This window comes from Phycodurus eques, chromosome 19 (genome assembly GCF_024500275.1).
Source record: "Phycodurus eques isolate BA_2022a chromosome 19, UOR_Pequ_1.1, whole genome shotgun sequence".
NCBI lineage: Eukaryota > Metazoa > Chordata > Actinopteri > Syngnathiformes > Syngnathidae > Phycodurus > Phycodurus eques.
Genome location: NC_084543.1, coordinates 6,834,942 through 6,849,864, shown reverse-complemented (window position 1 = coordinate 6,849,864; position 14,923 = coordinate 6,834,942). Strand labels below are relative to the sequence as shown.

Genomic DNA, 14,923 nt, shown 5'->3' with positions numbered 1-14,923 from the left:
TTATTCCCAGGAGATGTGAAACTCCGTAACAAAACATTAGTAAAACACATGCTAAACACCACAACCATGCATATAAGTTCCAGAGGAGAACCCACACCAGTTAGTAGAATTCCATACGTTACATTAGATATTTTGAGAAAGTCGACTACAATACAAAACCCCAACATTTCTACCCCCAAACCGTGACCAGTGACGCTATAGTGTCTGCCATTTTACTTCACCCAAGGTCTTACCTGCAGGACATAGCCATCTCTGGCACTTTGTTCTCTTCCGAGTGCATCATCCAGCTGCTCCTTTAACATACTGTTCTGTCTCTGAAGTTGGTCCAGCTCTTTTTGCTTCTGTCCCAACTGACAACAGAAATGGGCAAATTCCAATGAGACACATTAAGATTTTACACAACTCACAGCGAGAGAGACAGAGAGAGAAAAGAAAAAGGGATATTGAGCTTTCAGGTAAAATTTGAGGACAAAGCTGGAATTCATAGGTGAACTGAACAACTTCAGAACTTTTTGCACCACTTGCAGTTTTGTTCAAGGAGCTGAACAGCAAAATTCACAACAGGTGTGTGATGCATTAAATTTTACAAGGATGTCCACTTCTATGCATTTCCGTCACTCTTCCAGTCTCTCTGTAGCTCTGCTGATGACACTATGAGACTACGCTCAGTGGCCACTACCCTCTGAGAACATCCTTTTTGAAGCCTGGCATTGTCGAGGTAAAATCGACCATTCGCTAGGTCAGTCTTGGTCTCATTATGTCAAAATGTGCCCAGCACGATGACAAGGGATGTTTTAATACTAATTCTAATTGAAAACAGGACATTTGTTGGTTGATTCATGGATCAAAAACATGTTGTGAATTTTGACGTGAAGCTCTTTGTTTGAGAACAAAAAGAAGTGCGAAAAGTACTGAGACACTGAACAGTTGGATAAATGCATTCAAAAGTCAAAGTTCACCTGTAAAGGTTACAGTGTCATAGGTTTTTCCTGAAATTTCACCTGAAAGCCTTATATCCCTAACTTTTTGTCAGTAGTGTGTATAGAGTTTTCAAATTCACAACTCATGCCTCTTTGTCTAGCAGTGCAGCGAGCTCATGTGGAGGGAGTCTGTCAGCGCTGGAGTTATCTGGAGCCGTACTGATGGGCACTTGTTTTTCTTCCCTTAGTGGCGTCATTTCCACCTGATGCCACCGCTGCTCGATCTCCTCCTTCACGCCTGAAGTTATGTTGAACTTATCCTCCTCGACATTGTGCGAGGCTGTAGGGTGGTCTACCTCCATCCTTCCTTGGTCTTGACATTCAGGTAAGGATGGCTGCACGGGAGATATCGTCTTCAATGTGGAGGTGACGAGAGCGGTATTTGTCAAGTGGCTCGGGGTGCCCCCCATGATGTTATCTTCTATTGTCAAGGGCGGGTGGGCTTCTGATACGCAGGGGGTTTGCAGGGCAGAGGTAGAGACAGGAGAGGATGACGACGAGGAAAGAGAGGAGGAAATAGAGCAGCAGGGCGTGGTCGTGGAAAGCGACGAGCTGAGGTCAACAGTGTCGGCTCGTTCCTTCGTCGGCTTGTCTGCCTTTTCCATTTTGAACTCGGACCAGTCACAAGTCTTTGAGCGGCCCTCCCGTCGGCGTTCACGAACCCTGCTTTTCCGAGGCTCAGAGGGAGGGGTGGCGCCCCCGTTGCCGGTGGGCCTGTGGCCATCAGTCTTGGGGGGCTCGGAACAGGGGCTTGGCTCAGGCTTGACCTGGTGACATGGCTCTAGCAGCACCTGTGTTTTTATCTTCTCCTCAGGAACAGATCTGAATGGGGGGAAAAAAAAAAAGTTACTCATAAGACTTTACCGATGTATTTATATCCATGGAAGCTGAAGCTTTGCTGTCAAAGAGAACACACAGTGCTTGACAGTGGAGCATTATTCAATTGTGTTTTTAAAAAAACAGACGCATGGTTAGACACATGAAAATCCAAGCACTTGTAAGGCACACTACGTGTAGGGCTGAAAGCAGCTTTAGTCTTTACACACAAGCTAAAATAAGCCCGATGGCAGACGCCTGCTTTCAGCCGCTATGTTAATGCCATTTATACGGTGGCTCAATGTGAAGAATGTATTTGCGGTAAACTGGATGGATTGCCATGTTTAGAGTTGACAGGCAGGACAGTTTTTAAAAAGTTTCACAAGCGACTAATATATTTCCATCACATCTCGTTGGGGCATTAGGTTGGGTCAGTGAGGGAAATTGAGAAGGAACAGCCCTCAATGAGAGAGGTATCTGAGGTGAGCGCGTGTCTATGTAGAAATGCCAAATATACCACATCTTGGAGAGATCAACCTTAAAGACGCACAGGCAGGCTGTGACCCTGTTTATGCCGGCCAGTGTGTGTATATTAACACATAAACTAAAATAATACTGGCATGCTTAACATGAGGAAGGTTTACATCTTTATTCCTAAAAGTTAGTTGCTGTTAATCAAGGTGAGCGAGCAGGGTTATCAGAGTTTGTTGATTTGATTACTGTTTGGCTATACAGCGGCCCAACGGACAAGGAGACATGACTCAACGTCAAATGACATAGGGCAGCACGACAAACATGTCAGGGCAGACATTGTGGGGCAATGACATCACTTTTAAGGAGAAAGGCGATGGGGGGCAGGCGATATTCAACACAAGTTTTCCAACCTGGGCTTCAGAACGGATAGTTTCAGTGAGATGTTTTTCCTGGAAGCAAGTTGTAAACACCGGTTGAGGGAGGAGGAGGAAACAGAGGGTAATGAGGAGAGAGGGATTAAGTTCAAGTAGGTGAGAAGAGCGGCGTTTGCATCTGCCAGCGGTCAAGTGTTCAATCTCTCTGGGTATTACCGAGTGACATCAGGGGCGATGGTGGGTCGAGCGTTCTTCATGATGGCCTGGATCCAGTTGCGGCGGATTCCGGAGGTCATGGCTGAAAGGGTGCACGCGCCTTCTTTACACTGACAACAGAATGGACATGGCTGACAAATGAATGACAAGGAGGACGCAACAAATTCAACTGAGACTGTTCATGAAATCACATTGCAGTGTCGTCTTCATGCACTTGTAACACGGTATGTAATGCAAACTTCATTTTTACGTCATGCACATTACATTCAATGTAATCCAGTATAATGCAAATTAACACCACATAGCTGTGCTGGGTAAACTAGATGTGGAGTTTTCAAACGTTTTGGATTTGGTGACCCCCTACAGAGGAGATTTGTTTTCCAGGGACTCCCTCATAATTCCAATACCAATAAACATACGATAACTATCATGTGTACTCCTAAAGGCCATAGGAAGTTTTTTGTTTCAATTTACATACTCAAATTTCATCATTTTAGCAGGTTTAGCACCATTTGACATTTAAATCTTTATCCATTGGCTAGAAATGCTGCAGGAAGTGATTCACGAGTAAAGCAATTGATGCAGGGATGACAGATTTACATAATACTGGTACGTCACAATCATAGAGTTTGCAATTGGCCCAGAATTAAGGTAGGGAGGGGTAATTGATTCAGTATGTTTGTTTTATTGGCACGTCGGTCCCCACAGGTATGCACTTAAAAAATATGCCAATTTATTGCAAATCATTTCTGCCAAAGTGCGGCTCACGGACCACCAAGAAGAATTTTTGCAGCTTTCGAAGAACCATCCATTTTCTATACCTCTTTTCCTCATCAGGGTTGCTGACTTTGAGGTGAGAGGGGGAAACACCTTGGACTGCTGGCCAGTCAATCAGGCAAAAGGCGCACATAGACAAACACACACACTCACACCCATGGAAAATTTGGAGTCTTTGAATGTGGGAGGAAGCTGGAGTACCCAGACAAAAACCCACACAAGCACAGGGAGGATGTGCAATCTCCACAAGACCTGAGCCAAGATTAGAACCCAGAAGCTCTCTACTGTGAGTCAGACATGCTTCGGAGAACTCAAGATGTGCCCAACCCTTTATTTGACACTTATTTAGCAAATACATTGGACCATGCAGGGCTCTAGCATCACGATCACCAGTAACCTGATTACAGTTTACAATGGGTGTGAAACAGCTGCTGTGTGGGTTACAGTGTGGCGCTATTAGATGTCCCACACAAGCTCGAGATGATAATTCCTTAATGTCCAAGAGTGGGGAAATTCACATTGGACATCACATAATGTGGAGCAACTGGGGCTTTAGTGATTTTTTTCAGGGAAACTTCACAAAATTTTGAGGGGGAACAGGGAGTCAGTAAGCAATCTCTTAGTAACAATACGGACACTGTCGTATGTAGCCCGTGGTCCTACTATTACTTTTGATATGATTCGAAGGACTATTATCAAGGCAATCAACACAACCTTACCTGTACCCTTTTGTCCAACTAAACCATTTGCGTTGGCAGCTGGCTATTTTTTGACAGTGCTAAATAACTTAATGGAAATAATTAAAATTGTTGACTAAATGCGCTGTATCTGTCTGCTTCCAATAAATCATACCCAATTTCAAGACTACGCATTTCTCAGGCCTGCTCATGCAATAGAAATATCTGGATGAATAATACAACTATTTCAAAGCAAGACCAACTGGTTATTTTGAGGTGCAAGATATAGAGTGGTGCGTTGAGATAGTGACCCGATTTATGAGCTTTTCAAGATAAGAGCTGTCAATTGGCCGTTATTTATTTTTTTGCTTTGACTTGTGAGCAAAAACTTGATACGGGCTATACGGCTCAACTCACTTCACATCAAGCACCACTTTGGCAGATAGTCAACAATACTTCTGCCACTTGCAGTTTAAGTTTACAATCAAACAAAGAAAATTACATGTGTACTTTAAAAAAAAAAAAAAAAAAAAAAAAAAAAACATTTCCTTGAAGTCTGCTCGCTTAATGCCAACACATAAGGGGAAATGCCATAGATGCGCTAACGAATAGCTTTGCGTCCCTTTAGGCAAGGGATATTTGAACACAAATGGTGGACCAACACATGTAGAAAGGTAATATAACAATACTCACAGGCATATATTCTTTACCCTCTATGAAGAACAACTAATATGCGACTTACTGAGGTGGCCAAGAAGCGCACTCCAGAGAAGTAGCACAAAAGAAAAATGCGGCAATGGGGAAATATGATTTGAGATACCGGTGCTTTAAGTTACGAGCATGGTCACAAAACAAATCAAACTTATCTCAAGGTACCATTATACTTCATTGACAGTTAAGCAATTACAAGGGTTGCATTTATAGTAACTCAGCTTATACCACATGGAATGATATTGACAACCTAAATCACCGTTAATTAGGAATGTCATGTCAAATTTCACTTGCAAGAGACAATATAATTGTATATTAAAAGAAAAGAGCAGGAAACTAAGACACTCTTCCAACTGATGCATTCTTGGCTTCACTTCCTGTGCCATGCGAGTATAAACCTCAGTAACTTCGAGTGGTAACTGTTTAATTTTCAAAAAGACCAACATACAGCAGTGAACTTCAATTCCTACATTAACATGTGAAATGTCAGACTGAATTCTACAGTGCAGCCTCTTTCAGCCTCGCTGTGGTGAGGAATTGTGGATATAAATACTGGAGTTATTAATTTCTTGACACCAAACCCATGTTGTTCTTCGCCAAAGACATGACGATCCCCTTGACTACTCTATTTCTGACATCCGCCAAAAAATAGCCAAGGAAGATAGTCAAAGTAAATGTAAACAAAAGGTAATGAACTCATTGCTTGTGTTCTCAAATAGGCTGAAATAAAATACTGTCATAAAGAGGATACTATAGACATTCAATATGTCATACTATATACGGCCAAAGAGCTTAAAATGTTTAACAGCCAAGAAGAGAACATCCTATGGTAGACATGTTATACTGTATAACGATTATGTAGGATGAGGGGAGTACGGGTGTTCACAGAGGCAAGTGAAGGCTAGTAACGACTGAGGCGGATTTAGACTGTGATGTCATACAGAGATGACAAGTCAAGTGGCATCCTTCATGACAGACAAAGAATCACTTCAAAAAGAGAAACAGCAAAACCTGATACCTTAAGTTGCACCACATGGCGTCTAAAAGTTGTTTATAGACTGGCAACAGACAGCAGAGCTAACCGAGTCGACAATGCACTCAATCCTTACTGGTGATACATGACGCGACACAATTGATGTCGTGAATCGACACTGACCAGGATTTGGAAGCCATAATTCCTTTGGACTGGGAACTCTTTCACATCATAACAAGTGGAAAGATCGATATCACCGTCCAGTTCTGAAGCCTGGAAAAAGCATAACATAAATGCACAACATGTACAATTTGGAATGTCTGTGAGACATATTTAAAGACTTCTTACCTCCTCAGCTATTGAGTCCTTGTAGTACCGCAGACTCTGATCTGTGAGAACAAACCAGTGTTTCTTCCACTGTAAGCGGGGGGGAAACAGTTACGTGACTTCAGCATTTAGCTATGCATATAAATGATGTAGTGGAGGAGACACAGATGTCATGACACAATGATTACCATTCCGTCTTCGTACAGCTTGGTCATCCATCCTTTTTTGAAGTTCAGCAGATCAGGCTGCAGTAAAGATGGAGTCATTTAATAAATACCATCTGGTCGAAATCCCAATGGCCATTAATTCTGTTGTGGGTTACGGTTAGTGTAACAAGACCCCTTGTTTGTGTGACACAGGCAAATGCAATTGACTTTACACTAAACTGCTTTAATCCGTGTGCAACATTCAGTTCACCACCTTTGCCAAGCCAGCAGATCTGCCAAAAGGTGACTGACTGTTGCATAAACTGCTACACACCAAAAACCAAGCTATAACTTAAAAACACGCACGTCCAAACTAAGCCTATGTCTGTGCAATCTAAGGTACCTTGGTTTTGTTTAGCTTCATCAGGTGCGGAGTCACCGTCTGGCAGAGAGTCATTGTGACACTTAACTGCCTTCACTTCATGTGTTGACAATCCGCTGCTCTCCCTCTACCCTGGGGGGAACACAACGCTCGACCGCGACTGCCTCTGTGTCGGCTATTTATAAAACACCAGTAGCGGTGGCGGCAGTGCTGTCAGTGTGTGGGAGTGAGCGGGTGGGTGGGGTTCCTGGCAGCTGCAACTCAATCGCAGAGACCAATCACAGTGATTACCGGTAGTCTCCGAGCAGACCTGGGATCAGTAGCTGACGTGCAAGAGTCGGGTCTCAGGAGTACACCTTTGCAACCTTAAGCAGCTTGGCGGTGAACACTTTATAATCACTTTATAATAATAAAAATAAAATGTGTCGGATGATACTTCACAATCATACTAGAACTTTTAATTGTCCCAACGCTAAGGTAGGGAAAATTCATGCTGGGAAGTCAGATGTTTGTTTTATTGCCGTGCTGTTCCCCATATGTTTATTTTACTTGAAACGATATGACAATTATTTTTTTTCATTTGAGCTTTTTATGACCACCAACACATATTGCCATGCTTCTTTATCCAACAATAATGTCAACAGTATATTTTGGTCTGTTGATCTGCTGACAACACATGATCTGTTAAAGCTGTCATCCCAATCACCTTGTCCTTCACCCTTGGCACACTTCCAGGGATGAACAAAATATGCCAACCAGGCCATTTAACAGTCTTTTGACAGCAAGAAATGTGCAATCTATTTTTTATTCTATTGTCTTTTGTCATGGTCTAACCCTCAGTGTCATAAATCTACCATTTTTCATTGTTTAAGCAAGACAGACACCAGGCCACATTCACTTGCAATAGTGGATCCAGATGGCTCAGTTCATGTACAATTAATGTTTTCTTCATTTACTTTACATGAAAACAGTGTATCGCACTGGTTTAACTGTGTATACTTGGGAAGCACTGCAGGAACTCACAGTCATTGAGGACTCTGTGGCTCTGCGGTCAAGTGATTTGGCTCGTCTTAAGTTTGCAAAAGTGGAGGTGGACACATCCGGGACTGAGCGGTCTTTTCCTGTATCCAATGACGTCATGTCCTACAACAACATAGACACACAGAATGATCCCTCAGGGAGGTCAGTGCATCACAATCCAAATAAATAAACCACTCGGTAAAAATGTTTTGAACATGTCAGTTCGGAGATATGCATACATGTTTGTCTGCCAGATAGCGTCTCTCACTGCGGCCTTGTCGCTGGACATTATTGACGTTTGATGACAGCTCACTAGAGCTGCTAGTGTCCATGCGCTCCACATTTGGACTCTCCTCAAATCTTCCGATTACTTGCGAACGCCTGAGAAAGAGAGAAGACCATTTCTCTGATCAGTAAAAATAAAAAACACAACACGTACAGCATGTTAAATACAATAACCATCCGTTGTTAAACGTCTTACATTCCAACAAAGTTCAGCATGAAAAATACATTGATTACCATGCTGGCAGAATTGCTATTAAAAAGTAAGAATGTTCATAAAAAAATGAAAGGACCATAAGGAAATTTGAGCCAAAAATCTGTGCCCATGATCAACAGAGTTTAAACTTATTGTGTACATTAAATGTTGCTACATTTATACACAGTGACAATTTGACTGGTGAAATCATTTGACTCAAAGCCCCTTTCATGGAAAACAATGTGCAACTTAATGAGGTCTCTCCCCAAGAGATGAACCTGAAGATTCATCAAAGGGTGTATTGTTAAATTGTATGCTGCAGTTAAATTTAAAGGAATGAAATGTCTAGGATGGCGAATCTAACAATTTGCAGAAGTAGCAGTAATGACAACTTAGAGCGGGATTACCTTGGGAAAATCGGTTAATGTGTGAATGTTGCATCAGAAAAGAGAAGAAACCAATGTACCAGCACAAGTGTGATTACAGTAACATGAGCATGTGTATTAAAATTATAGTGTTCGTGTGTGCTCCCAGGCAGAGAAGAGATGAAATGATAGAAAGCAGGAATCAACGGTGACCAGCAGGGAACAGCATTGGGACAGAGGTGGAGGGGTTGGTTGAGCATGAGCTCAACAGAGCTCTGTTCAGAAGCCCCTGGAAAAGATCAAAACAACAAAACCAGCTAGCAAAGGCAGCAAGAGTGAAAGGGCCCACAGCAAAGAAAATAACATGTGCACTTAACACCCCAAATCATTCAGGACACAGCGAGTACAACCCTGGGTAGAGCTAAGATACAGTATATAAATGCTGTCATACTACTTTAAACCAGTGATTGCCAACCATTGTGCCCACGAGAGATTATTTAGTGTGCCATGGGAAATGATTTAAAAAAATAAAATAAAAAATAAAAAAAACCTAATTCAAAGTTCTCCGTGTGTCTTTCATCAATTCCTGTGAGTATATCATCTTTGTGTTCAAATAAATAGCACAGATTTGCTACTGAGTAATTTACATTTGGGAGTAAACAGACAAAGATTTCAGTATATGTATCTTTATACCTTTTGCTACATTTTTTGGGTGTTGGTCTGTGAGATTTCCGTAATGTAAAATATGTGCTTTGGTTAATAAAGGTTGGGAAAAACTGCTTTATATTACTTGACATGCTGTTTGTTTTTGTACCAAATCATTAAAGTCCTGGTAAAGCAACAATAAATGTCTTCTAAATTTGAAATACCAGTGTTGAGTGTTGTTAATAACCCTAACAATTTTTAACAATTTGGCAAGTATATAAAACGAGGATTCAAAATTATGAAAAGTCAAAGCATTCTGTCCACTATCAAACGCTGTGGGCATGGACATTGAACATGTTGAAACCATGCCGTGCGCAACAGTTAACTGTCTATCAAATACGGCTTCTATGTACTGTGTCAAGCATCTTTTATTATTCCTAAACATAACTACATGACTGGGTTGCAAAAAAATATCCACAAAAAGCTTCTGGTGGCTGGAATATATCCCGCTTGGCTTTTCACGCAGCGACAATATGGCGCTCTAACGTGGCCACACCAACCGGAAGAAGTAAATATTGATTGATCGCCTACAGAGGTGAGACATTGGTTTCCAGATGTAATTTACTAATGCAAACAGAGGCTTAACAACAGCTCGCACTTCAGACAAAACCGTTTACACTTTTAGCGAACGGAATGGGCAATTAATCAAATTGTAATCATGATTTAAATTTGGGCTTCTCACAATTATAAAAACATAATCGAAGAAAAACGAGGAATGTGCAGCAGGTGCAGTGGTTGTTGTGCGCAGGTGCAGCTGTAGCTTGCTGCCCACCGCCCAGAAGAAAATAATTTACCATCGAACTCTCACATGGGTGGCGCGTCCCGAAGCTTCAGCGGCGGCGGCCTGAGCACGGACAATAGTAGTCCTCCACAATGAGGAAAACACTGTTCAGCCATAAAATCCAAAATAGTCGGGCGATCGTTCTGATATTGAAGTGGGCATAAGTAGAGATCTCCACATAGATTTTGGTGATGATTAATGGCAGTATGTTGATTGCACATAAAGCAACGTTAAGCTTTTTCTATATAAGTGAGCATATGGAGCGCAAAATGCTTTAACATCACATTAACAGTTTTGTGACATAAAGCTATGTTAAGCTTTTTCTCTACAGTGAGTGTGTAGAAGAGTATCCAAAAGGTCTCCAATGAACTCGAACGTGCCATGCCACCCAAAAACAATACAAAATAAAAATCAGGAAACCTGATAAGAACAGTTTAACGCTAGATCTATACAAGTGAGTACTACTACTGTAGTTCTCAGTCTTTCCACATGTATAATCGTTTTAGAAAGAAATCTCTGAATTCACTTCACAGGGTCTTTAATGATTTGTTGCCATCGTTGTCTCATATTTGTGATGTAAGATGCCATGCAAAGACTGGCATCTGTCTGCTCTCACCTGCGCTCCTCTCCAAACAGCCGCGCCACCTCTTCACGCCCAGGACTCCGTGCACGCGCTCTGAGCTCTTGTCGCTTTTTCTCAGAATGAAAGGCTTCGTGGTAAGTCATCCTGCGAGCTCGTGGCACGTCTGAAAGTGCTGCATACTGCCTGCCTGAATGACCCACTCTACTTCCTGTAATATTCACACTAGTGTTGTTCCCTCCACCTCCACTGTGACCCTCCCAGGTGGGTGTAGCACCGCTGGGTTCAGAGTCCAGTGAGCTCTGGGAGGAACTGATGGTGGAGTAGCTGGGGGACGCAAGGGTTCCTGAGGAGGGAGCATAGGAGGAAATTGGGGGTTCGGGGTCAGAATTGTACCTGGGACTGGGAGCTCCTAAAGAACAGGAGGATGTTGAAGAGGACAGGGGTAGATGCTGGGGTGGCTGCAGTGCTTGGGAATGCTGTGCAGGTTTTGGAGAGGGCTCAGACTTAGTCTTCTCCAGGGAAAAGTAACCACTCTCCACGCGTACTTTGCGCCCAGTGCTCATAGTGCCACCGTCTGTAATGCAAATAATATAGTTTTTGTGTTTTTCCTCATCGAACATTTTGTACACAAATGTTGGAGACTGTGAATGCAAGGCTTCTCCAACTTACAGGGGAGAAATTCTGAATTTTGAGGAGGAAAAAAAAAAAACATCACAAAGTTTTTTGAATGAAACTAATCTTTACGAGAAAAAACAAGACTGGGGTCATAAACTGTAATCTTACAGAAATAAAATTTTATTTTTCCAAGATAGTCGTAATATATTAAAGTCAAAGTTCAAACAGTCATTCTAACAACTTAATTTAAAAAATACAAACTTTTCATAGTAAGGCATTTATTCAGGAAAAAAACAACTATTCTCCAAAAATAAATAAAGAAAAAAAATCTATGCTGTCAAAAAATATATATATTTTTTTAAATATTTGATTTACCAGTATGTGTAACGTCACAATCATGTTAGAGCTTTAAATTGGTCCAAAGCTAATTTTGGAATTGGGACCCCAGTTTGACATGAAGGGCATCAATCCTAACCATCTTGAGTAGGGATAGTGGAGTCTGGTTGGCTCTGGCCCAGTTGGCTGAGACAGGAGGCGCTGCGGCTACAGGGGATGGTGGCCCGACTCCAGCGGTTCTCCTCCTGCCACAAAGTGGCGCGGCTCATTGGGACACGCTCGGCGCTGGCGATGCTGCTGGGCAGACACGGGATGCTGCCGCCACTGCTGCTGCTGCTGGTCACCGTCACCTTGGCGGGGCCCGGTTCCTGGATTGGGGTTTGGGATGGAAGGAGTGGGAGGGAGGAGGAGAGGACAAAATGGGAGGCAAGGTCACAACGAGACTAGAGAAAAAAGGAAAAAAAACAGAAGAAAGTGAAAAAAATGCTATGAATGAAGACAACATTAGAAATAAATGTCATCTATGGTACTACAATAAGAAAAACATTGCCATCATGCAGATGAACAGATTAAAATTCCTTTGGTGACATTCTTGATAAAAGCAACTATAAAGACGAAAATACTGAGACACATTGCTGTTACACTAAATAATAGAATAATATGAAAATTTTCGTCGCTGTCAGGCAGAAAACCCGTACAGTGGAACCTCGATAAAACAGACCCCAATATAACGGAAAAAATGGACCATCGGGACTGAACATTGTGTTTACAAATATTTTCCATTTGTCACTCAAAATGTCGATGACAAAGTCTGTTAGTTCCAGAATTGGCTGCTGTTATTTACTGGCGCCAAACAGGCAGAGAATGAGACTGACGTATTTCCAGGTCACTGATATTAAAAAAAAAAAAAAAATCAATAAATAAAACATTCCAAAAGACCTGCCTCCCATGCCTACGTGGCGGTCATGTTGAATGTGTGACATTGACGTGGCGGCCATGTCATGATGGCTTTATCGATTGAGCGAGCGAGAGGCGGCTGTGTTACCTCTAAGGCACATAAACAGGTTTCTGGAGTCTGGAACATGCTACTTTTGGTACAGTAAAATGTTTTCTTGTCAAGCCGTTTGCCTTTGGGAAGCGCACGAATGCCTCGCGGCTCATGAAAGCGACTCTCCTCCGAGGAGTACTGTACGTCAACAACGTCACCCTGACCAAGCACACCAGCGTGATATGTTTTGATAAAATCTCAAACTTTCAAACATTTTCAAGCTTTTTTTATATTTACAACAACTTTGTACTGTGCTGGGTGTTTCAGACCACAAAAAAACCTACAAAACAATAATTTTTACTGTACAGTAATACAGGTGCATAGGGTCTCAAAAAAACAACAACAACAAAAAAAGCTTCTATGTAACGGAAAATCGGCTATATCAGATGACACCCCCCCCGCCCCTATCGAGGTTAGGTATGTCTAAATATGGTCGAGTTCATATTTTTTCCAAATTTATCTGCCTTGTCTCCACATCATATGTTATTTCTATGCATTATTAACCAAATTGTGTTGAGAATAGCTTGAGAAGAAATCTATTAACTCTCTTGAACACTGTCTGTGCAGTGTCAAAAAAAAATACTCCAGTCTTTTCTTCACTCCACAGAAGACAGTGGTATTAATGTCTCCTCAAAATTGAAAGTCTGGGTGTTATTTTAGACAATAAGTGAAAATATTGATACTACTATTTGAATAAGCAGGTTTTAAAAATGGGTAGCTGTAATGCTTCAGCGCAGAAGGAAACCTCAGGTAAGTTGGCATGCAGATTCCTTTACGCCGATTACACTGCTTAGTTATCTTATTTTATTTATTGCATCATTCCTGGCTCTTAGGCCTGTGAAAAAAGTAAGATGATGTATCCACAGTCGTTTGCTTTTGTGAAGTATTAAAGACTTTCTGTTTGTTCGGGGGGGGGGGGGGGGTCAATGTGAGTGCAGCTTTTGTTGTGGACGACAGCATTGCGTCCTACCGTTTTAATCAATGACAGCGTATTAACTTCAATCAGCGATTGAACATGATTTCGGGGTGGTGTTTCTTTGATGTTTGATGTGTGGTGTGCCACAGTGCATTGCATATACATAGCAATATCAGGTACCAACTTGAACAATGCAGTGTTCAGTGACGCACGCAAGATGGTGTTTTTCTTTTTTAAATTTCCTGAAAAGTAGTGAGTTTGGAGATGCGAGGATTCTGCCTGACAGTAACAATATGTTATTTGCCTTTTGGAACAAATTATTTTCATTAAGGATCATTGGATGGAGCTGAAACAGAAAAAGGGTCTCCCACCTAACTGTTCACAAACTGTGGAAATATACAAAACTTCATTAAGCACCATAGAAGAACAGCAAAACCTCTGATTGATTAACTGATTGGAGGTTGGTCCGACTGCCCAAATAAGTGTACAGATTGAAATCACCATGGCATTCAAAGTTTTGACATCACAAGTAAATGATAGAAGTCCCCTTCATGTAAAGTGTTTAGAAGACAAAGATTTAGAATTCAAGCGGCCCAACAACTATTAGCCCCAATGTTTTCCATCACCACCAACATGCAGTTGTTCCAATTGAGGATTTCCATGTTAAAGAGAAGGAAAATTAATGTCCAGTAGCCTTAATCTTGATTGAGAGTAAAATAGATCGTCTATTTCTGCCTTTTTAGAGGTGGAGCAGTATAGAAGGTTCGGCTGAACTAAACTCACTGGGTGTCCATTCATGTCCTTTGTGGAAAAACACTGGATTGTAGTTACTCCACCCTGCCAATCAAATAAAACTTTCATTGTTAAATATAAGCTATGTGGCGCTGAATAAAATGACCATTTTTTGAAAAAGGTTAGCGCCACTGTATTCTTTATGTCTATTTTACAAAGTGTCAAAGACGTGGAGATTACCCACACTTTGTTGTGTCATTTAACTTAAGAGTGACAAACCAGAAGGCAAATGTGCTGTTACATGTGGTGTAATGCTCAAGTCCCGTGGGACACTCGGTACACTTCACAATGTTTCCATTTAAAATTCTATCAATCTCCACAAATTGTGCATGACTCATAACACTGTGCAATTACTGCAACTTGTCATTTTCCCACAATTTCGATCCTCTTATGTGTCTCTGTCTAAAACTCCTACATACTCACTTCCTTGT

The 14,923-nt window shown here is 41.6% G+C and overlaps 1 protein-coding gene across 10 annotated transcripts in view; it reads right to left on the bottom strand.

Moving 5' to 3' along the window:
• Nucleotides 1-14,923, bottom strand: part of si:ch73-103b11.2 (protein lava lamp) — a 49,807-nt gene that overhangs the window by 12,668 nt on the left and 22,216 nt on the right. For 5 of the 10 annotated variants that reach the window (XR_009767221.1, XR_009767220.1, XM_061664084.1 and 2 more), the window contains 11 exons: nucleotides 11,876-12,179; nucleotides 10,819-11,359; nucleotides 8,113-8,254; nucleotides 7,877-7,996; nucleotides 6,514-6,570; nucleotides 6,347-6,415; nucleotides 6,182-6,271; nucleotides 2,861-2,970; nucleotides 2,681-2,719; nucleotides 1,070-1,802; nucleotides 234-350 (listed from right to left, as the gene is read on the bottom strand). Coding sequence is in view for 8 of the 10 variants with exons in the window: in XM_061664084.1 (XP_061520068.1) it covers nucleotides 234-350; nucleotides 1,070-1,802; nucleotides 2,681-2,719; nucleotides 2,861-2,970; nucleotides 6,182-6,271; nucleotides 6,347-6,415; nucleotides 6,514-6,570; nucleotides 7,877-7,996; nucleotides 8,113-8,254; nucleotides 10,819-11,359; nucleotides 11,876-12,179 (2,322 nt within the window). In the remaining 2 variants the exon portion in view is untranslated. Of the gene's footprint in view, nucleotides 1-233; nucleotides 351-1,069; nucleotides 1,803-2,680; nucleotides 2,720-2,860; nucleotides 2,971-6,181; nucleotides 6,272-6,346; nucleotides 6,416-6,513; nucleotides 6,571-7,876; nucleotides 7,997-8,112; nucleotides 8,255-10,818; nucleotides 11,360-11,875; nucleotides 12,180-14,483; nucleotides 14,538-14,923 lie in introns of all 10 variants that reach the window. The other 5 variants (XM_061664077.1, XM_061664080.1, XM_061664083.1 and 2 more) reach the window with 5 other exon arrangements.